Source organism: Syngnathus acus, chromosome 19, assembly GCF_901709675.1.
Source record: "Syngnathus acus chromosome 19, fSynAcu1.2, whole genome shotgun sequence".
In the NCBI taxonomy this organism is placed as follows: domain Eukaryota; kingdom Metazoa; phylum Chordata; class Actinopteri; order Syngnathiformes; family Syngnathidae; genus Syngnathus; species Syngnathus acus.
The window spans coordinates 2,261,595-2,283,125 of record NC_051103.1 but is presented as its reverse complement, the minus strand read 5'-3'; the positions used below and the strand labels follow the sequence as shown (position 1 = coordinate 2,283,125).

General features: G+C 46.9%; 2 protein-coding genes across 14 annotated transcripts; both read left to right on the top strand.

The window, feature by feature from the left end:
- Window positions 1-18: 18 nt before the first annotated feature.
- Window positions 19-17,795, top strand: LOC119138223 (calcium-activated potassium channel subunit alpha-1-like). 11 transcript variants are annotated; one of them, XM_037278075.1, is made up of 29 exons: window positions 595-799; window positions 2,181-2,330; window positions 5,167-5,228; window positions 6,781-6,874; window positions 7,159-7,270; window positions 8,805-8,880; window positions 9,012-9,087; window positions 9,351-9,521; window positions 10,369-10,460; window positions 12,825-12,935; window positions 13,016-13,121; window positions 13,199-13,281; window positions 13,360-13,429; window positions 13,567-13,722; window positions 13,793-13,902; window positions 13,980-14,048; window positions 14,122-14,208; window positions 14,277-14,353; window positions 14,642-14,674; window positions 14,886-14,970; window positions 15,206-15,329; window positions 15,426-15,650; window positions 16,000-16,192; window positions 16,327-16,440; window positions 16,521-16,604; window positions 16,851-16,981; window positions 17,061-17,255; window positions 17,343-17,461; window positions 17,535-17,795. In XM_037278075.1, the coding sequence occupies exons 1-29, from the start codon at window positions 614-616 to the stop codon at window positions 17,776-17,778; spliced, it is 3,435 nt and encodes a 1,144-aa protein (XP_037133970.1). In that variant the 5' UTR covers window positions 595-613; the 3' UTR covers window positions 17,779-17,795. The 11 variants fall into 11 exon arrangements, with proteins under 11 accessions (XP_037133961.1, XP_037133963.1, XP_037133960.1 ...); XM_037278068.1 differs by lacking the exon at window positions 16,521-16,604 and having other exon boundaries at window positions 20-799; window positions 17,343-17,445; XM_037278067.1 differs by lacking the exon at window positions 16,521-16,604 and having other exon boundaries at window positions 24-799.
- A 203-nt stretch (window positions 17,796-17,998) lies between these two features.
- asb3 (ankyrin repeat and SOCS box containing 3) lies at window positions 17,999-21,260 on the top strand. Of its 3 annotated transcripts, none has more exons than XM_037278245.1 (10): window positions 17,999-18,531; window positions 18,811-18,981; window positions 19,041-19,153; window positions 19,346-19,478; window positions 19,621-19,774; window positions 19,925-20,131; window positions 20,224-20,334; window positions 20,445-20,618; window positions 20,695-20,828; window positions 20,916-21,260. In XM_037278245.1, exons 1-10 carry the CDS (start codon window positions 18,327-18,329, stop codon window positions 21,050-21,052), a joined length of 1,539 nt encoding a protein of 512 aa, XP_037134140.1. In that variant the 5' UTR covers window positions 17,999-18,326; the 3' UTR covers window positions 21,053-21,260. The 3 variants fall into 3 exon arrangements, with proteins under 3 accessions (XP_037134140.1, XP_037134139.1, XP_037134141.1); XM_037278244.1 differs by having other exon boundaries at window positions 19,559-19,736; XM_037278246.1 differs by having other exon boundaries at window positions 18,390-18,700; window positions 19,559-19,736.
- The last annotated feature ends 271 nt before the right edge of the window (window positions 21,261-21,531 follow it).

Here is a 21,531-nt window from a genome sequence, read left to right as displayed (position 1 = left end):
TCAATTCGGTGGTAAAGAACTTCCTCTCTGGGCCTGTGCCCAGAAGCATCAGGTCTGCACTCTTTAGCGCCGCCTCCTCCTCTTCTCTCTCTCGCGCGCTCTCTCTCTCCATCTCTCTATCTCTCCTCCCTCCTCCCAGCACCACCTGTACATCTGCCAGAATCCAGGCCGCCTCCCCTCCCAGCGTGCGACGGTCAGACACCGAGCAGCCACGCAAACCTTACCATCAATTGTTTTTTTGTCGTTTGGGATGGAAAAGAATCGTGCAGCGGATTCAACAGAATCAGCGTCAACACTGAACTGACTCTCAGCGCCTCCACCTTCTTTTAGGCTGATCGAACGAGACGTTTACGCACCGGATGACGCACGACGAAGCGAGGCGCGTCGGCGTCGCCTGCACGCTGGATCCTCCCATTTGCTAGCAAGTTGGCCCCCAGCAGTACCGAGCCACGTCCAGCCAGCCCAACTTTTGCGGCCGCTCGGCAGGCGCCGCACCCCGGCCGCCGACTCGCCACGATGGCCCCCGAGCACCGGCGAACCAAACTGCTTTGAAAGGGGCGGCCCCGAGATGGCGAAGAGCCGCGAGCGGCTGAGCTCGGAGCCGTCGGTACACATGGCCAAGATGAACCTCATCATCCCCTTCTCGCCCGACGTGCCGTGCGACAGCAACGGCCAGCGCATGTGGTGGGCTTTCCTCGCCTCGTCTATGGTCACCTTCTTCGGGGGGCTCTTCATCATCCTGCTGTGGCGGACCCTCAAGTATCTGTGGAGCGTCTGCTGCCACTGCCGAGACAAGAAGGTATGATGTGCGCCGTCGACCCACCAAAACATTGGTGCTCATGGCCGGGCCAACTGTTGACAGCATCTAAAAAAAGAAGACTGTAGCCGTCGGTATTAGGCCTAAGCGTTCACCAAAAACAAACACTCCAGCGTCATTTCCTTTCTTTATTTATCTTTCTGAAAATGCATCCGCTTGGAAGTGCATTGTCAGGTTCTTGCACGCGTGCCGTGTAAATCTTTTGTTGTTGTTGTTGTTGCTAAGCAACTAGCAAGCGAGGAGCGTTTGTGTGCGTGCTTCTTCGACGTATAGTCTATCTGCATCTTGTGTGTAAATTGGAAGTTGCATGCACGAGGAACACCTCCCACCTGCCCCGCCCCGCCCACCTCCTTCCACTTGGCCCACCTCTATCATGTCATTAGCACTTTTCGGAACTGCACCAGCATCTTTTCCCCCTTTTTTTCTCTCTCAGTTTTGACTTTTTGAGAGCATGCTGCTGGCACACTTTGCCACCCCAATGTTGTGATGCATATGGGCAAGGAGAGCCAGACGCTGTTCCAATTTTAAAAGTTTGCCCTTCTGTTTTTTTTTATTGTTAAAAGTACACTAAATTATACATCAAATAAGCATGAGTAAAAAGGAGGTCTTTAAATGTGTGCCATTCTTTCAAGGTGAGTGTCTGCCTGCCCGCCCGCTGTGCTTTGCTCAACGTGGTCTGGACGGACTTTTAAAGCTCGCCTCGGCCCCTTGCATCCTTGAAGCGATCTGATTTCTATTCTGACACTTTGAATAATAGATGCACTTCTTTTTTCATCACAATAGCGGCAAATGCCACTCTCTGATACCTCCTCTTCTGCCTGCGACCTTTTCAGATCAAATCAAAGCCTCAGGAGAATAATTGGATGTCATCCCCCCCCCCCCGATGAAGTTATTTGGTGAAATTAATTAAATATATATCTTTAATTAAGGACATTGTGAAGAAGGTTTGTTGGACACAACTTGTGTTGTGATAAATGAGAAAACCAAACAATCTATCGAAATCAACATTCGCCTCCAACGCTTTCGGAACTGGTAAAATCCGAGCGGGATAAATCCGACTTTCGACCTTCCTCGACTGCAGCATAAGGCCTCGCCAACTAATTGAATGTTCGAGCGCCGCCCTCGATTGAATGTGATTAGTGAGGTGTCGGAAAAGAGCTGCACGGTTTTAGCACATAATTAACGCTTGGCTATTTTTGTTTTACTGCTTTTTTTTTTTTTTTTTTTTTAGAAGGATTATGCACAGAAATGATGAAGCAGGTGACGTTCAGGCTGGGCTCCACTCAGTCAAGCCAGCCCCCACTTTACTCCCAATCAAAGAAAAAAATATATGTATATCATTTTCTGTCCCACTTTCATTCAGGAACCGCACCGGCTGACCCCGGTTGACGGCGTCCTCAAACGCACCAACAAAGACGAGGCGGCGATGGCCAGCGAGGTGGGATGGATGACATCGGTGAAAGATTGGGCGGGAGTAATGATCTCCGCTCAGACGCTGACGGGACGAGTCCTGGTGAGTACTCGGCGTCCGATGATGGTCGCCCGGCCCGTCTCGGCGAGACGGACAAAGACCCGGGGGGGAGCTTTAAACAGTGTATTAAGGTCACACGCTGGCATCCCATAATCCCCCTTGGAGAGAACACATCTGGTCAAGTGAGGGTAGTCGACTCACTCGGGTAATGAGTGGAATTACCTCAGTTCAGAGAGAAGGCTTTCCTAAGCAAATATGAGCACAAAGTGGTGTTGCCGACCAAAACAGTAGCACGTAAACACCCCCCCCCCCCTCCATCGCAGCTGGTACGACATGATACATGAATTGGAAGTACAGCAGTCGAGTGGCGTTGCCACGGCAACGGCGGCTTAACTAGCAGACCTGTGTGTGTTCAGCTCTTTAATGGGCCACGCCAAAGCCCATTGTCACACACACTCGCCCAGTTACACTCTATATACTGCTATACTCATTTTATTGCTGTAATATTAGCCATTCTCCGCAGAGGATAAAGAATAAAATTGCACAGCTTTCTCCCGCTCAAAGCTTTTCGTTGGCTTAAATGTGGTATTTTTACTTTGTTCTATTTTGCCATTCTGCTCCTTTAATTAGCAGTAAGTCGTGTTTGAGTCAATAAAGTCTTATTAGCTCACGGGAGCCTGAAATAAAAGCGTGTTGACTTTGCAGACAATGCGTTGGTGGTGACACGCGTGCCTTGGGGGATCCCGTGTGTCATTCGATGCCTTATTGCGCGTTGTCATCCAACATCGACACAATGTCTAAGCTAAGTACTTTGTCTTCTGTGTGGGAGAGTGTCAAATCAATCATTTCTTCTGGTTAGGAAAGTACAATGTTTCTATTTTGTTGACCTGGGTCGCATGCTGGAGATTTGCTCTATTTCCTCTCTCCAATCAGCAGGTCTTGTTTTTCGATCCACTGGCGCGTACGCCGCCTTTGCATCCTTTCAGCCTCTGTCCAATAAAAGCAGCTAATGAGTCGCACGCCATCTCGCATTACGAGAGGCCATCATGTCGAGGAAGTCCGCAAGATTGAATGACAGACGCCGGGGGGAATCCTCTTCTGTCTTGTCTTCAGGGCCCAAACGTACATTTGGTGTTCGTGAGCGAACGTCAGCCACGCTAAGCTCTTTGAGCCTTGTCTCTGTGCCGCCACTGTTTGGGCCGCTGCCAGGGAGGCTTAAATCAAAACAGAGATGCCGTTTGCGGCACTGGAGTGGCGCTCATACGCTGGATGACATGTGTCCTGCTCACACGCATGATCATATTTCCCTGCTCGTAACTGTGCAACCTATATAACATCATGCACTCACTTTGAGTGCATTCAATGCCATTATTATTTGGTGCTACAGTTATGGTTTTTGCTTGAGTATCGTATTTAGAGTAGAAGTGCTTTGCTTGTCAAGTTGACAACTCATGTTATTTATTTCAAGTATTATTACAGTGGACATTGTTTCACTTCTTCTTCTCAGGCCTCACACCGTCCAAAATGTCATTTGGCAAAATTCCTGCAGCAAGCACAACAGGTTTCTGGACTTTTGCTCCGAAATGACGGTGGCCGTATGTTGTGAGCTGGTGGCATTAGCTCTGCAGCCAGTTGGGGCATTTTTTAAAGTGTCTACTGTGCTTTGTTGATGTCAGTGTCGCGTCCCAGTGACGCAGGGTGTCCTTCTAATGAGTCTCTAAAGTCCCAACTCATTGTTTACATCTTGGCTATTAACATAAATAGAGTGCAATAGCAGCAACACTGATGGTGGGACACTTGGCTGACTTGAGTACAGGCGGCATTTACACTGACAGTGTGAATATAATATCAACAATATAATGTTATGTAAATTGAGTTACTATAAATTAAATGTCAATAAAACCAATGTGTATTTCGTTTAAAGGATAGGAAATTAGAATATGCTGATGAGAACTGAGGCATTATTAAATTGTCTTATAACAATAAGTAAAAGTTAATAAGTATGATATTCGAGGCATTAGCAAATCAGGGCGCTCGACGTGCAATTAATTTAAAAGTAACTATAAATTAAATGTAAATAATATAAATATATATTTTGTTCAAAATGATAGGAAATTAGAGTATGCTGATGAGAAGCGAAGCATGATTAAATTGTCTTGTAACAATAAAGAAAAAAAATAATATGATGTTCGTGGCATTAGCGAATCATGGTGAAGTATCAATGAGAGACACCGTCTTTACCTTCGGTGCTCGTCGTGCAATTAAGTTCGTTCTTTTCCGGAAAAGACGTAAACAGGTGCAGACATATTTGTCGGCTGCGTGTAAGAAGTGCTTAGGGAAGGAAAAGAAAGGAGGTAGTCTTTTTGCTGTTAATAAGTGTGCCGAGAAGTTTCGACGCTGTGTGTTTGAGCTCCTTTTTGTCAAAATTCACTTAACCCACTCGAGCGAATTCCTTTGTGGCTAACATAGCCGCTAGCTTCCACACTTATCGGGATACGCAGGTTGTGTTAATGCATCACTTGTGGTGTGGTAGCTGAAGTTTGTGAAAGGATCAGAAGATATGATTTGATGTTTTAATAAAGCGTTATTTGTCGAAGAAGAACTTTTTTAAGGAGAATGTTGATTAAAGGGCTCCAACTTTCAAAAATGAGTCTGAAAAGAAGACATTTTGCGTTGGAGCCACACGCACTCGCTTCCTGGCTTGCTTGTAAGACGATGCCGCCATCCGTCACTTTGCCGTTTTAGTTACACACAAGTGAGGAGTGTGTAAACACATTTTGCTCATTGAACACAGATACGGTAAACAAGCCTTCATTTGTAACCTTGCGTCAACAACAACAACGTCGCCATGTGACAATCAACTTTTCTCATCTTTCAGGTGGTGCTGGTGTTTGCCCTCAGCATCGGAGCTCTGATGATATACTTCTTTGATTCCTCAGAGTGAGTATGACTTCTTATCGGGAGTGATGTACCAAGACAAGTTTTGGGCTTTGTTTACTAACGGTGCCATTGAAATTGTTGCCACCCAAACGTCTGCGTGCCAGCATGGTGTAAAGGTCAATGAAGCTAAGGGAAAGTCCAAAGTTCCTGTTGTGGGTGAAACATTCGCTCATTAGACAAAAGGAAGTCAAAGAAGCCAAAGCAGGAAGCCGCCGCGACACGAATCAACGCAGGCGGCTCGGCTGGGGCGGCTCCATCACGTCAACGGGCCGGTGTCCACTTTCACGCTGTGCTCTCGTTACCTTTTCAACCGATGAGTGGTGAACTTTCAACCCCTGGCCTTGTTCCGGTACTCATTTTTCACTGCCCTGGGTTCAAATTTGCAGTTGGGTTTGGCACGATCCGGCCTTTCCTTCCCGTCATTAGCGCTGCGTTCGATGACGGACGCGCCGTCACTGCGCGCTGCTGTTTGGCTGCCCCGTCCGTCTAGGCTGCTCGTTTTTGTTTAATGGGCAAGGACATCCCAGTCACTTTGGTCAGAATTTTGTTTCCATGTAACAAATGAGTTTGAAATTAATTTGATGAAAGTCATCTAATTGTTTTTCAGTAACACCCGACGGATAATGAAAATCGAGCAGCATTCAATTCTTCTGTCTGGGATGCGTTACTATTTTGTTCCCTGTATTAATGCGTCATAAAAATTAATTGGAGCAATGGCTATTTGAGGTGCAGTTGATCTTTTTTCCCCCAATTAGATAACTCACCAAGCGATTAGTTGTGACATGGCCTCAATAAAGGGGAAGCCATTATTTGAGCTCATACAATATTAATTATTCCTGACAGTACAAAAGAAGACACAGTGCAGTGTATTTTTTTTTTTTTTTTCCGTAGAGCCTATATTTGGGGCATTGTCTACTCCTTGAAAACAATTACAGAATAAAGCCAATCAACTATATAACATATTCATTATGTTCTCCCAAGGGGGCAAAAAGAGTATTTGAGGTGTTTTATCAACTTAGTCTTTTAAATGGATGGCCCACCTGGCGAATAATGCAAGGTATGAATTTGACCAAAGGCTTTTTTGAGGTGAGGTGTTAATAAAGTTCAACCTCAGCAATGATAAAATAAATGCAGGATCCTTACTAACTTGTGCCTGCTTCAATGATTTCTCTTTATTTGTGCCAGATACGAGGGTTTATTGAGGGTGAGGCTCCCCGACATTTCTTATGGCTGCTTGACGGACGCAACCTTTGCATGCACTTAAGTCTTAAACTGCTGCTTTCAACACCCCAAATCAAATTTAAACACGCACACATGCTCGTGTGCATGCGTGCGTAGCAGCTTTTTAAGGCTCAAGGCCGGCTGCGCACCGAGACAATGCTTGTGAGTGCATGCGTCACGTTGCCGTCCACTGCACCGGTGATGACGAAGCCACGCTTCTTCCTGACGTCTTTTGCGGACAAAAGACGATGAATGATGTGCATCCGAAATCTCCATTGTGACGCGATGGTCGTTGACGTGCATTTTTTTCTCGGGTCTGTGTGTCCCGCAGTCCCATCGAGTCGTGTCAAAACTTCTACGAGGATGTCACGCTGCAGATCGACATGGCCTTCAACATCTTCTTCCTTTTGTACTTTGGCCTCCGAGTGAGTCACAGCAAAACAAATCACAATGTCCTCAGTTATTATAGTAGCCAACCCACATTTCATTGTGAATGAATTAAAAAAAAAATACAAATCTAGAATCATATAATAATTATTTTTGTATAATACATGATTTTAACTTTGAAACTGAATACCCAAATAAATGCACATCCATTTGAATCCTACCTGGGTGTGCTGACGCCATAACAATAAATCCAAGTTGTGCTTATTATTAAAGGAGGATGGCATGAAAGTAATCCCGCCAAATGAAACGTTGTCATCGGCAGTTCATCGCCGCCAGCGACAAGTTGTGGTTCTGGCTGGAGGTCAACTCGGTGGTGGACTTCTTCACGGTGCCGCCCGTCTTCGTGTCCGTCTACCTCAACCGGAGCTGGCTCGGTAACTTCCTCGCCGCGCCGCTTCTCAGACTCTGGCGGTTTTTTGCACCCTAGTGAGTGTGTGAGTGTTTGCGCAGTGTTGTGCTACACGTGCGTCCTTTACCTGTGCAGGCAAATCGCACTGGAGTGGAATTGGGCCATGATTTTGGAAGGTGGGCGGGCAAACGAGTACAATGCCGTAACCGGCTTTGATGGTGACAGGAAATGAGGGACTATCGGGGATTATTGCAGATGGCTTTAAATGTTTATTTCGTTTGGTGAGGAACAAAGTCGAGCGCACGCGCACACACAAGCAAACACAAAGTGTGACAAATGTGTTGCGTAATGTCATCTGGGCTGTGAATGTTGCCAAAACTCAGGTGGAACCGGCCAGTGTAATTTTAAGGGTGGCGTCCTCTAGTGGAGATTCTAAGCCACTGTCACTGTAGTGTCAACACATCAGACACTTGATTATATTTAGACATTTATTTCTGATCGTTTTGATTCCAATACTGTATTGACAGCTCATATTAGTTTGTACTAGTCTTTCTATTTAAAATATCCTATATTAAAATGTGAAAAACATCCAATACATTAAAATGAATTCAGTACAATAGAGAACACACTGTATGACTATTGGTTCTAACTACATGAATGCCAAAAGTTAACAATTGTGCAAATGTTTCTCCAGTGCAATGGCTTTGTTACTGTACAGCATCTGGCATTATTTCTGGGATTTGCAAAAAAAAAAAAAAAATGTAAATACTGTCCCGCAGATTTTCTCCTGGCGTTCGACACACGCACGGTGTCACGTGGTCGGCATTTTCCCGCTTAAAAACAACAAGCTGTTCTTTTGCGAAGCTTAAGGGAACAGGACATTTGTTGCGGGCTCTAAGGGCTGACCTTGAGGTCAGGTTGATGGACACGCTTGTTCCCACTTCTCGGGATGAATCCGAAAGGAGCTTATACGCCGTTGTGCCGCGCTAATATTGTGACCGTTTTAAGCTGGCCACAAGCGCACTAGCGGGCTAGTGCAGAGGACCAAAGTTTCTAGTTTGGACTCAAAAGACGTTCGCAAATGATTCCCACCAAGATGTTGGTGTACAAGGGGCCCGACGACGGCATCCAAACAGTGTCTGCCACAAGGCGACGCAAGAAATCCACCGGCGAGCTTTTCCAGAAAGGATATCGGATCCGCAACGGCCACGACAAAGACGAGCGGGAGAACGGTGGCGGCTCCCGCTTGGCTTCCTGCTTCCGCGCCGTCTCCTACTGGGGTAAGACGTGCGCAAAGCAACCATAGCTTTGCTTCCCGTTGGTCCATTTTGGTGTGGCGGTGACACGTCCACCTGCTGGCGGCCTTTGATGGTCTTCAACCATTCACAAAATAAGTTGCACGCGGCAGTGGGAGCTTTTCTCGGGTGTTGTTGAGTTTGGAAATGAATCCGCTGAAGCTGATGTGAGATTAACTCTCAGGTCATTTTTCTTTCATTTTTAACATGCAAGGACTTATTTTGTTTCTTTGTTTTTTTTCTTTTTTTGCTTTTGCCCCGCAGGCTTGAGGTTCTTAAGGGCCTTGAGGTTGATACAGTTCTCGGAAATTTTACAGTTTTTGAATATACTCAAGACGAGGTAAGAATTTTTCTTGTTTCTTTTTCTTGAGTGTCTACTCTTTGATTTGCTTTATGAGAATACAAGATTCCATGTTTAATGTAAAAGCAATTGTATGCTGTGAATGAAACTATTCTTTTTGTTTGCCCCAGCAACTCCATCAAGCTGGTCAACTTGTGTTCCATCTTCATCAGCACATGGCTCACGGCAGCCGGATTCATTCATTTGGTAAGTCCACACATTGCCACCTAGCGCTTGATTTTTGCTCACTAGTCCAAGTACAAATACTTCGTTACCCTACTTGGACTACTGAGCATTTTTTTACTTTTGGATCGCCACATGATTGAAAAGATCTGTGTACTAAGCAACTATTTTGAAGTGATTTGTGGACTTTCATCCCCATTTAATAAAAACAAAAAGTATTCTGCTGCCATCTTGTGGCGTTTTATTAGGGTTCCCAGCGTGAGTCCGTTTTCCACGTATGATTCCAGGTGGAGAATTCCGGGGATCCTTGGGAGAACTTTCAGAACTCTCAAGCGCTTTCATACTGGGAATGCGTGTACCTGCTGATGGTCACCATGTCCACGGTGGGCTACGGCGACGTTTATGCCAAAACCACCCTGGGCCGACTCTTTATGGTCTTCTTCATCCTTGGTGGTCTGGTAAAGAAAATCCTCTCCTTCATTGAAAAAAAGAGAGATGTTATCTTGTTTATCATTGTGCCGATGCTGAGAGAAGTCATCATTTTTTCATTTTCGGAAACATTGGAGACAAATATTTCGGTAAAATGCAAAGCAACAAAATTATGACTTGTGACTTTATTGTTTATCTCAGCATTCACACAATTGCCACGTGTCAGTCACTTATAGCTGACTATCGTGAATTGTTCAAGCATTGCGGTTTCAGGTGGCTCGCCCCCCCGTCCTTTCCACTTCCTGACCTCCTGAGCTTTGAACCTTGTAAACCCCTTCTTGACTACAACAAACACCCAAACTGGAATGGTTTGCAATGACACCATTTGATAAATGCAGCATTTGAAATAAATAAATAAAAAAACATCTCTAAAGACTCCGTGACAGATGACTTGCATCGAGGGCATTGTCGAAAATCATGGTTTGGCGTGTTTGTTGACCTAAACATGGCAACTAAGGATTTCACTTTCGTAGTTTGTTGTTTAAAGGTATCACACATGAAATTCCCTGCATTCACTTCTCATTTTTGCCCTCAAGTATGGACCTCGTCGTGACGGCTCATCAAATTGGCAATTGACAACATTTGATAGTGCTTCACCATTTTCATTTTTGTTGTTTTTCTTTTGGCAATGTAACTGGATCAAATTTCAGGCTACATTGACGCAACACACTTGCAGTCATTGTTAAGTGTGCAATGCCTCGCCTTGAAAAATCTCCTTTACCTGCCAAATCTGGGACCAAATCTTCAAGTTAGTGAGCCTGCCCTTTTTTTTTTTTGACTCTGCTCGACCTTTTCTGTCTCCTGTGTCCTCCTTAGGCCATGTTTGCGAGCTACGTGCCTGAAATCATAGAGTTAATAGGCAACCGCAAGAAATACGGTGGTTCCTATAGTGCCGTTAATGGCAGAAAGTAAGTATTTTCCGGGAGGCCGCAGCTGAGGCTTCTCCTGCATGCCCCCCCCCCCTTTTTTTGTGTGTGTTGCTTTTTCTTTTCCACGCATGTAGGCCATGTTTGCCCGCTACGTGCCAGAAATTGCCGCTCTCATCCTTAATCGGAAGAAATACGGAGGGAGTTATAACTCGACCAGAGGCAGAAAGTAAGTCCAACCATGTTCTTTGGTGTGGTTTTTGTGTGACTTTTTCTTTTGTTTTCTCCTGGTGAGAAATATGAGATGTAAACATCTCGGCGTTCAAGTCACACTGTGACTGAAGACCTGGGCCATGCTTCCTTCCTTCCTTCCTTCCTTCCTTCCTTCCTTCCTTCCTTCCTTCCTTCCTTCCTTCCTTCCTTCCTTCCTTCCTTCCTTCCTTCCTTCCTTCCTTCCTTCCTTCCTTTTGTCTGCTTCTTGTCTTGCCGCTGCTTCTGCTTCGCGTCCGCTCGCTAGAAATTGTTGCTGTGTTGTTCCTTTTTAAAAGCAAAGTGAAACTGACTAGTCGGCATGTTGACTCATCAACGGGTTGACTAGTCTCCAAATTTTACTTATAGTATTTCCCGTATAGAATTCTAACATATTTGTAGTATATTGAAACATGACTCCATTTTTGTGTCGATAGTTTGCGCTATACTTGTTTCGTGACACTCCATACTTATTGTACCATGTCTGAAAAAAATCAGCCTGGCAGTTTTGTATATTTGTTTGTGTTTGCGTTCACTCCATCATTGTGTATCATTTAATCATTCCGTTCCATTTGCAGTACATCTCTTAAAAGTCGATCAGATAATCGTATAGTACACATAAAAATGTAAACACATCAAATAATATATAGTGTATTTATTGTTCATTTAATGTGTCGTAGCTTGCTGGAGTTTTTTTTCCATCCAGCGCTGGGGGAAAAAATGATTTTAATTGGCTTTGGCTGTGCTTTCTTGTTTGTCTTCTTTTTTTTTTGGCGCTTTGCTTCTGGAACATTCTTGGCCTTTTTCTTCAGTCTGACCTACACCCTCAGGACATAGCTACATACGGGGGTGACATTTTGACAAAATGTGTTTCCTTTGTTGTCTTGCCGAGGTAGCCAGATGAAATGAGACTACTGTGCTGTGCTTTATCTTTTTATTTTTTTGTCTTACCCTAGTTTACAATAATGTTAAATATACTTTGTAGTGCTGGATTTCAGAAGTTTGAGAACAGCTAGTCTACTGCTCCGCACGGCCCTTGGCAAGAAGTAAACACCTTTTCCAAAGTGTTGCCTCGAATGAAAAATACGGCTTTATGGGCTATTCGAAGCGTGGCAATTTATTAGCGCTGTAGCGTGTTTCCCTTAAAGGTGTTTCTCACAAATGATGAGAAAGACAATCATTTTATGTATATTGGGCCAAAGGATGTGGAAAACATGAAAGAAAGGGTATGTATGATATAATTCCATTCCCCGCATTGAATCTTGACATTAAACTGCTTCAATTTTGTTTAATGTGGACCCTTGGATTGAATTGGATCACGCTGTTTCTATCCCCCGCCGCTCTGCTTTTGGCTTTTGCTGCCATTTTTTTTTTTTTTTTTTTCTCCATTTTGCTTAGCCATGCTGACATTACAAAGTGACAGAATTGACATGTTCTTTCAAGAAAGTTGTCAACAACTAACAGCGCATCATGTCATTTATTATTTTTTATTTTTTTTCATATATTTATTGATGACAATATTTTTGACAAATTTTCAAAATAAAAGATATTTAATAAAATATGAATGTTAAAACTAATGTTTTGGACATAAATACAAAATGGAATGAAAAAAATATAAATAAAATATAAAGACATGTTACATAAACAAATGCAAAGACATGTTACATAAACAAAATAAAATGATTCAAGACAAATACAAATGTTATGCCTTTAACAAGATCAAATCTGTCCTTAAACAGTAGTGAAGAAGAAGAAAATGACCAGAATGGTGCTCCATTATTTTTTAGGTCATCTGTTGAAGCGCTTTTTTTAAAGCAATTTTCTCCAATTTAGAGCAGCATGTAAAGATCTAAGCCCGTATTATCTTTAAATTGTCTTTGTTGGACAAATGAAAATGGAAAATGTGTGGATGTCATAATCTCCTTTTAAATCAACTCTGATCCCCCCCTCCTAATCCACCAACGCTCGGTCACGGCTGGCCCGCTTGCTTTCTCCATCCCATTCAGTGCTCGTTCGTCCTTCCCCCTTTCACGGCCTGACTTAATCACCTGAACGCTGATCGCTTCTCATGTCTGTCTGTTCATGGCTCGCATGGCGCTCTTGTCTCCGTGCGCCCCGCTGGAAAGTTGACTAAAACGTCTACGGTCTTCCCGTCAGGCACATCGTGGTGTGCGGCCACATCACGCTGGAGAGCGTCTCCAACTTCCTCAAAGACTTCCTACACAAGGACAGGGATGATGTCAATGTAGAAATTGTTTTTCTCCATAAGTGAGTAACAAACAAACACAAATTCAACTTGTGTTGCAGTGTATTTTGAAAGTGACACCAATTTTGTTTCTGTTTTTCAGTATTTCCCCTAATCTTGAGCTGGAAGCCTTGTTCAAACGTCACTTCACCCAGGTGGAGTTCTACCAGGGCTCCGTTCTCAACCCTCACGATTTGGCCAGAGTCAAAGTAAAAGCGCCCAGCTCAGCCCAGCCCAGCCCATTTTCACCACCCAATTTAGACACAAATCTTTTTTTGACCCACAGATCGAATCAGCCGACGCCTGTTTGATCTTAGCTAATAAATACTGCGCCGATCCAGATGCCGAGGACGCCTCCAACATTATGAGGTGAGCCACATGGTCAGTCATGTCATACCAATGTCCCAGAAAATAATCGAAAGTCCTGATGTTTTTATGTCATGATAGGGTCATTTCCATCAAGAACTACCACCCAAAGATCCGCATCATCACTCAGATGTTGCAGTATCACAACAAGGTAGGCAATGTCAACCCTGGTTTTTTTACAATCATTGAGTGCAGGCCGCCATTTTCAAAGATGTCGAGTGGACATAGATTGATTTCTTGCCCGTGTTATTCAGATGATAAGGATGATGGTTACATGGACATTTTCAGGCGCATCTGTTGAACATCCCCAGCTGGAACTGGAAGGAGGGCGATGACGCCATTTGCCTGGCCGAGCTCAAGCTGGGCTTCATCGCTCAGAGCTGCCTGGCTCAGGGCCTGTCCACCATGCTGGCCAACCTCTTCTCTATGAGGTCCTTCATCAAGGTACTTGAGAAGCACAGTGGTGCTCAACCTGGCCAAAGCGCTTTTTACCTTTGTTTTGACCATGGCGCAGATCGAGGAGGACACGTGGCAGAAGTATTACTTGGAGGGCGTCGCCAACGAGATGTACACCGAGTACCTGTCAAGTGCCTTCGTGGGCTTGTCCTTTCCTGTTATCTGCGAGTGAGTACTCGGTGATGATGCTGCACCACCGAGCTGCTTAGTGTACGTTCTTTTGAAAATGATTCCTTTCTTTTCAGACTGTGCTACGTGAAGCTGAAGCTGCTGTTGATAGCTATCGAGTACAAGTCTGATCAGCGGGAGAGCAGGTAACCTATTCATTGATTGTCAAGAATTGAAGATTTTCAATCCGTAATGATGTCGCTTGGCCTTGTTGATCAGCACGCTCATCAACCCTGGCAACCATGTGAAGATGCAGGAGGGGACGTTGGGCTTCTTCATTGCCAGCGACGCCAAAGAAGTCAAGAGGTAACTCTGACAAATGATTCATTTTTGCTGCTACACTCCTTTATTGTTTGGTTCACTCACGTCCACAGGGCGTTGTTCTACTGCAAAGCGTGCCACGATGACGTCACGGATCCCAAGCGCATAAAGAAATGCGGATGCAAAAAATGTAAGTTGTGGAATCGCGGGTAGCTGTCCCATTACTTTTGTCCACTTAGGCCAAGGATATCAAACAAAAGCTGACATTTTATTACTGCTACTTGCAAACATTTCGACTGCCCATTTGAGTCTGTGGCAGTACAGCAAATCACCAGCAGAGGTTGCTACACTCAAACTAAATCGCCTGAACGATGATGAAAGCGTCGCTCTCTTTTCAATTTTGAGGAATATTAATGTATATATCTGTGGCGCTGGTCCTCTCATTAATATTTTCTGTTTGATTTTTTTTCTCCCCCAGCTAAGAACACCTACAACGGATACATAAAATCAAGTAAGTGCGCCTTCCTCTCCTCTCGTCACTCAACGTTTTAAAGTTTTTGCTTTATTTTGTTTGTCATGCACTATGTAACTCCATTATGTATGGATTTAGTCAAGGGATGTTTTATAAAAACGTTGCAGTGCGGAATGAGAGTGACAAAAAGCGTGGAGACTATTTTGTCCGACTGTGATGTGACTATGCAAGCCGGATGATGTCGTTGCAGTTGAAGATGACCAACAGTCATCCAAAAAAAAGCAGCGTAATGGAGGCATGAGGAATTCCCCCAACTCCTCCCCAAAGATCCTACGGTAGGACGGCCCTGCAACGGTAACACCTCCGTTTTATTGTATTCAAGTTCACAGCTCAAACGTTGTGCAGAGAATCATGAGTTTAACCAGAGCGCTCAATTGGGGCACGGACGCAAAGAAACAAAACTGAAAGCGGCTTTTGCAGCTTGAGTAGCTTCAAATATCGTCCACGGTCAACAATCCAGATGAAAGGCTGACATGGCAGGAAATCATCTTTCAACACTTGTTCCCTCAGACACGACCCTCTCCTCATCTCCGTCAGCGAGCAGATGGAAAGCGTGGACGAGAATGTGAAGAAATACGACTCCACGGGGATGTTCCACTGGTGCCAGTCCAAGGACATTGAGAAGGTCGTCCTGGTGAGCGTGGCACAAGTACCCACACTCCACTTCAGGACCTTGGATAGCGAACCAAAGTCATTTTCAGTGTTCATCTTGCTTCTTTCTCCTCGTCAGACTCGAAGTGAAGCGGCCATGACTGTGCTGAGCGGTCACGTGGTGGTGTGCATCTTCGGTGACATCAAGTCGGCAGTGATTGGCTTGCGCAACTTTGTGATGCCGCTGAGGGCCAGCAACTTCCACTACCACGAGCTCAAGCACATCGTCTTTGTGGGCTCGCTGGAGTACCTCAAGCGCGAGTGGGAGACGCTGCACAATTTCCCCAAAGTCTCCATCCTGCCCGTCAGTCACCTTCATTCATTGTGCCACTTGTATTGCACCTCACTTCGGTTCCTATGGAATAGAAGTCTCTTTTTTTAATTCTGATTTAATATCAGTTTCGAATTTATTTTATTTTTATTTATTTATTTTATTTTTATTTAGAATGTATTCAGTGCAAATGTAATTTAACTTTAGGTGATCGTTAAAAGCAGCCCATGGCTTTATCTTTGGAAACCCTGCTCAGCTAACAATATTATTTGATGCAAATGGTATCAGACGACATCATTTCAATGCACAGAAGTCGTAAAGATGTAGCTGGCCTAACAACATTTCCATTCTCTCATCTCCCACCCCCTTTCCTCCGGATAAGGGCACGCCGCTGAGTCGAGCCGACCTCAGGGCCGTCAACATCAACCTGTGTGACATGTGTGTCGTATTGTCAGCCAATCAGAACAATATCGATGACGCCTCGCTGCAGGACAAAGAGTGCATCTTGGCCTCGCTCAACATCAAATCCATGATCTTTGACGACAGCATCGGCGTCTTGCAGGCCAACTCCCAAGGTGAGCGCCGTAGCGACCCAGATGTATAGGTGGAAATTGCACGCCAAAGTGATTCAAGAAAGACTGTGGGACAGCTTGATTGATTGAAATTGTAAAGGATATTGAAATTCTGCGTCTGTGTTTGCCCCTCACAGGCTTCACGCCACCGGGTATGGAGCGGTCGTCTCCCGAGAACAGCCCGATCCACGGACGCGTGCGTCACACCTTGGTGACGACGGGGGCCAACATTCCCATCATAACTGAACTGGGTAGGCCTGACGTGCGTCTGTTAGCGCCCGCGTCGCTAACGTGTTGGAGTAACCCGTGTTTATCCCTCGATGCCCGTTAGCAAAGGCGGGCCAAAAAGCGCCTGCCGTTTCACTCGCTCAGGATAACAGCAGTGGGACCGGCATACAAATGATTACCGAGCTGGGTAAGAGAAGACGCTGACAAATGGGTCTGCTTGGTCTCAGCGCTTCTTTTTGCCTTTGGGCCCACATTTTACAGCATTCCGCTTGGAGTTGTTTCTTTGGCTGGAAAATTCTAAACACAAATCCTCTTCACATCTAAACTATCCTGCTTGCTGTTCAAATGTCACATTTGTATGGTTGATCTCATTGTGATATCTTAAAGCATGTCCGTATGTTTTTTTTCTTTTTTTTTTGCGTGATGTTTGTAGTTAACGATTCCAACGTTCAGTTCCTGGACCAGGACGACGACGACGACCCCGACACGGAGCTCTACCTGACCCAGCCGTTTGCCTGCGGCACCGCCTTCGCAGTCAGTGTGCTGGACTCCTTAATGAGCGCTGTAAGTGCAGCACTCCACCTAAAAAAATATTTATAATAGCAGGTAAAAACAAAGTATTTGTACGGTGCTCCTCCTTTAGACGTACTTCAACGACAACATCCTGACGCTGATCCGCACGCTGGTGACGGGCGGCGCCACCCCGGAGCTGGAAGGACTGCTGGCGGAGGAAAACGCCCTGCGGGGCGGCTACAGCACGCCGCAGACGCTGGCCAACAGGGACCGCTGTCGCGTGGCCCAGCTGGCCTTGTACGACGGGCCCTTCGCTGACCTCGGGGTGAGGCTGTGGTGATGGCCTTGCATCAGCATTCCTGTTGACATTTTGCTGTGGTAGTTTGGTGAGAAATGCTTCATTTTTCTGTAGGATGGCGGTTGTTACGGCGACCTGTTTTGCAAAGCCCTGAAAACATACAACATGCTCTGTTTTGGCATCTATCGGCTACGTGACGGACATCTTAACGCTCAAAGCCAGTGCACCAAGCGGTGAGTCTTGTGTCCTAATGGCCATAGGTGTCACAGAGTTTGTTTCAGTCGGCGTCCTCAATGTCCTTCTTAGATACGTCATTACCAATCCGCCCTACGCCTTCGAGCTGGTGCCCTCAGACCTCATCTTCTGCCTCATGCAGTTCGACCACAACGCTGGCCAGTCGCGGAGCAGCCTCTCTCACTCGTCCAACAAGAAAAGCTCCTCCGTGCACTCCATCGGCACCGTCAACCGAGCTAACCGCAACAAAAGCAGGGACCCACGGGACAAGCTCAAATACGTAACGACACTTCAGCATCTCATGGTACAACAATAAATGCAAACCCACTGGTTTTTGTTGTTTTGTTTTTTACCAAGCTTGAATGACCTTTTAGTATTTGCTAGCATAGCATTTGAGAATACGGTCACTTTTCAAAATAAAAACTAATAAAACAAAATCAGCAGGCTGTCGCACCATACCAAAAGAAAGTTCTCAACAGTTTGATTCTGTTTATTTTTACATGCAATACTTGTAGGAAAACCACACTTCCGGTTGTTTTGATGACGTCATAAAACTGCGACTGATTAAGAACGCGCGTCTGGTGGTCTTGCTCTTCGTCGCGATTTCTAGAATCGGCGTTCAGACGCGGTTTTCGCGCATTATGTCGTTAGTGTCCTTTTGGGAATCGCTGCTGCGTCAACAGAGGACAAAGTGACAAGAATACAAAGCGATTTGAGTTTGAGATGGACCAAAACGGCCCAGACTGAGGTCTTCGTTCCGCTGCTCCAATTATTTCCCGCTTTGCTCAAGTCGCTTCGGCAACTTGAGTTTCTTCGCATCCAACACGTACAACATGTCGCCGCCGCTCTAGCGTCGTCTCAAGGATGGACTTCAGCGCGTGCTATGTGGACACCATGTCCAGCGTGGCCGTCGCCGCTCGTCTCGGCGACAGAAGGCGCCTGAGGCGGCTGCTTCGCGAGGGACGCAGTGTGTCCTGTACCGACAACCGGGGTTGGATGCCCCTACACGAGGCGGCCCACGCCGGCATGATGAGCTGCCTCAAGGATATTCTCTCGGCCGCCAGGACCGGTAAGCGCACCCGCAGCCTTCTCCAATGTGTGATGGAAAGTCTGAGTTACACGAAGGCCACTATTCTGGACCAGATCTTTGAAAGAGGCTACAAGCATCTCTTCTTTCCAAAGCCAGGCGAGTTTGATGAGCCCAAGCACCCCTGATAGTTATGCACGGCGCTGCTTAGGTGGGCAGCCTCTTCAGGTCCAGTGGCAGCAGTCTTTTTGCATCAGCAGCACACAATAGGAGAAGCTCTTTACTCCACATCCACCCGAGTAGACTTTTCCCCATGTGCAGGCGTCTCGCTGTCGGAATTCCGCACGTACGTCAACTCCAGCACCCACGAGGGAGAGACGGCCTGCTTTCTGGCGGCAAGAGGGGGCCACGTGGGGGCTGTACGCCGCCTCCTCAAATCCAAAGCCAAAATAGACCAGCTCACCAACGACCTCTCATGTCCGCTTTATGCAGGTAGAACTCTGTGTGTGCGTGTGCATCCCAGCAGCTAAGTAACAAGTGCACTCTGGCAGCGGTGGACAACGGCCACATAGAGGTGGTGCGCTTGCTGATGGACAAGGGGGCAGAATTGAACAGATCGCACACGGCCACCTGCTGGACGTGCCTTCATCTCGCCGTCTATCGGGTCAGGAGCGTCCACACGCACACACACCGGTTGTTTGTTCAAATGTCTTAAGCGTCCACACGCACACACACCGGCTGTTTGTTCAAATGTCTTATATCTGTTTGGTTCATCGCAGAAAGTCAGACGCAGGAAACGTTGAGCACATAAGAACCTTTTCGACCTCCTCTATGAACATATTTCAATCTCTTGTAGGATCACGTGGACATCGTGCGGATGCTAGTGCAGTCGGCCGAGCTGGAGGTGCGTGACGACTACAATATGACGCCGCTCTTCCTGGCGGCGAAGCACGGTCGGCAACAATGTCTAGAGATCCTGATCCACGCAGGTAAGCACAGGGTCGTCTCGGCCAAGGGCCGTATCCAGAAAAGTGGACTCTTTGGCAAGAGGAATGCCCCCCGTCCCCAGGTGCTGACGTCAACGCACAGGCATCGGACATGGCCTCACCGCTGATGCTGGCTTCCCAGCAGGGTCACGAGTCTTGTGTGGAGTTGCTGCTGGAGCACAACGCCAACGCCAACTTGAACTGCAGCTACGACTGGCCCCAGCTGCCCATCCACGCCGCCGCACAGTTCGGCCACCTCGGGTAGCCGCTCGCTTCTCCGCTAAACGGGGCTCGCCCAGGTGGAAATAACTTGCTGTGACGTTTTGGTGAGACGCGGTTCTCCACGGGCTGACAATCGTGGCCGCACGTGCATCCGAAGCTGCGACGTAGTAGACGACACAGTGGAAGTTCCCGTTCCACTTTTGCTAACCGACGGCCTCCGTCCGCAGAATCCTGCGCCGGCTGCTGCCCGTCACGATTCGCCAATGCGACCGCGGCGAGGGCTTAGTGAGCCCGCTCTACCTGGCCATTCAGGGTGGCCAAGCGGCCTGCGTGGCGCTGCTTCTGGACCAAGGCTTCAGCCCGGATGCCCAGAGCCGCCTGCACTCGATGGGCCCTCATTCGCCGCTCAGCTTAGCCTTCCACAGCGGATACAGGCAGGTCACAGCTCACCCGCTTTCTGACTTTGATCGTGTGAACGCTGCAATACATTACGCATCTCTGACGTGCCATACGTGCTTGCTCGCAGTGACATATCTGGGATGTTGCTGGCGGCAGGGGCGGCGCTGCACAAGTGGGAGTGGAAGCCGGTGCTAGGCCAAAAGAACTCGAGCCTGCTCAAGCTGGTCCTGGAACACAGGTGAGCAACATTCGCCCCAGCGCCTCTATTTCTGCCTCCAAAATATGTTTAGAATTCGACGAGCCGCTGCCACTGGGGGGAGCCTTCACAAATGTGTAAACTGACTTCAGGTGGCTTTACCCCCCGCGACACCCCCGCGGTGATTCGAGCAAGGTGGCGTTGAGGCGGCCCGAGTTGGACGACATGTTAAGGACGGCGTTGAAGCTCTTGGAGTTTGCGGTCGACTGGCTGCCGCCGCTACTCCGGGCCGGGCTGGACCCAGACTCGCTGCTGCGCTCCATCGTGTGCGGCTCCCGCGTCCGCTGCTCGTCTCGCCTTCGCGCTGGCAACGTGCTACCTTTTCCTTCTTTGCGCTTCCAGGCTCGAGAAGGTCGACAGCGAGCTGCTCAACTTCCTGCTGCAGTTTGTCAACTGGTCGACGATGTCGCCCGCTTTGAAAAGCGTCTTGTGGCGAAGACGGGCGCAGGAGACGTGGCACCCACTCCCGCAATTTGGTAGCAACACTAGGAAATGGCTTCATTTTGATTTTCTGACAACAGTAAAATTTTCCCCGCCGCCGCCTCGCCTCGTCCTCCATGTAGACTCGGTCCCCGACCTGTCACACCTGTGCCGGCTGCGCATCAGGACCTTGATGGGACCAGAGGAGGTGATGAGGACGGACGCGGTCGGCGAGCTTCCCGTGCCCCCGAGCATCCAGCGCTTCCTGCAGTTCACCTAATTCGTTCCTTCCAATGTTTTCAGGAGGCATTCCGCAAGTTTCCTTTCCAGCGGGGAGATATAACTGACAAGAGTTGCTTTGTTTGAAAGGGTGATGGGTTTGGGGTTTCCTGCATGTTAGGTTTGAAGTGTTCATACATTCAGATTAGAAATTGCATGTCGTTTCTATATTTTTGTTACCCTTCCTAAATTAAAACTATTGCATTGTGCGAGTGTCTGTCAGTTCTAGAAAATTCAAATAGTTTGAATGTCAACCAGTTCAAGGTGGCATTCCAGTCCCTTTTCCATGTCGGAGGTGCGAAAACGTTCTGGAAGGCAGCATGAGTTAGAACAGACGGCTGTAATTGGTCAGCGTACCAAAGAAAAATAAGGACATTTAGCTCTGTGATGTCCAAAGACTTTATTATATAAAGTCATTTCCATGTGGTAATTGTCACACATAGTCTTTGTTACCACGGGGGGCTTATGCGCACCGCCTGA

Bases quoted from the DNA above. Each gene is read 5' to 3' on its own strand.
- LOC119138223 (XM_037278066.1), top strand. From the start codon at position 569: ATGGCGAAGAGCCGCGAGCGGCTGAGCTCGGAGCCGTCGGTACACATG. The intron at 15,651-15,999 runs GTCAGTCACCTT...CCTCCGGATAAG, and splicing joins CCAAAGTCTCCATCCTGCCC to GGCACGCCGCTGAGTCGAGC. The intron at 16,441-16,850 runs GTAGGCCTGACG...TGATGTTTGTAG, and splicing joins TCCCATCATAACTGAACTGG to TTAACGATTCCAACGTTCAG.
- asb3 (XM_037278244.1), top strand. From the start codon at position 18,327: ATGGACTTCAGCGCGTGCTATGTGGACACCATGTCCAGCGTGGCCGTC. The intron at 18,532-18,810 runs GTAAGCGCACCC...CCCCATGTGCAG, and splicing joins TCTCTCGGCCGCCAGGACCG to GCGTCTCGCTGTCGGAATTC. The intron at 19,479-19,558 runs GTAAGCACAGGG...CCCCGTCCCCAG, and splicing joins AGAGATCCTGATCCACGCAG to GTGCTGACGTCAACGCACAG.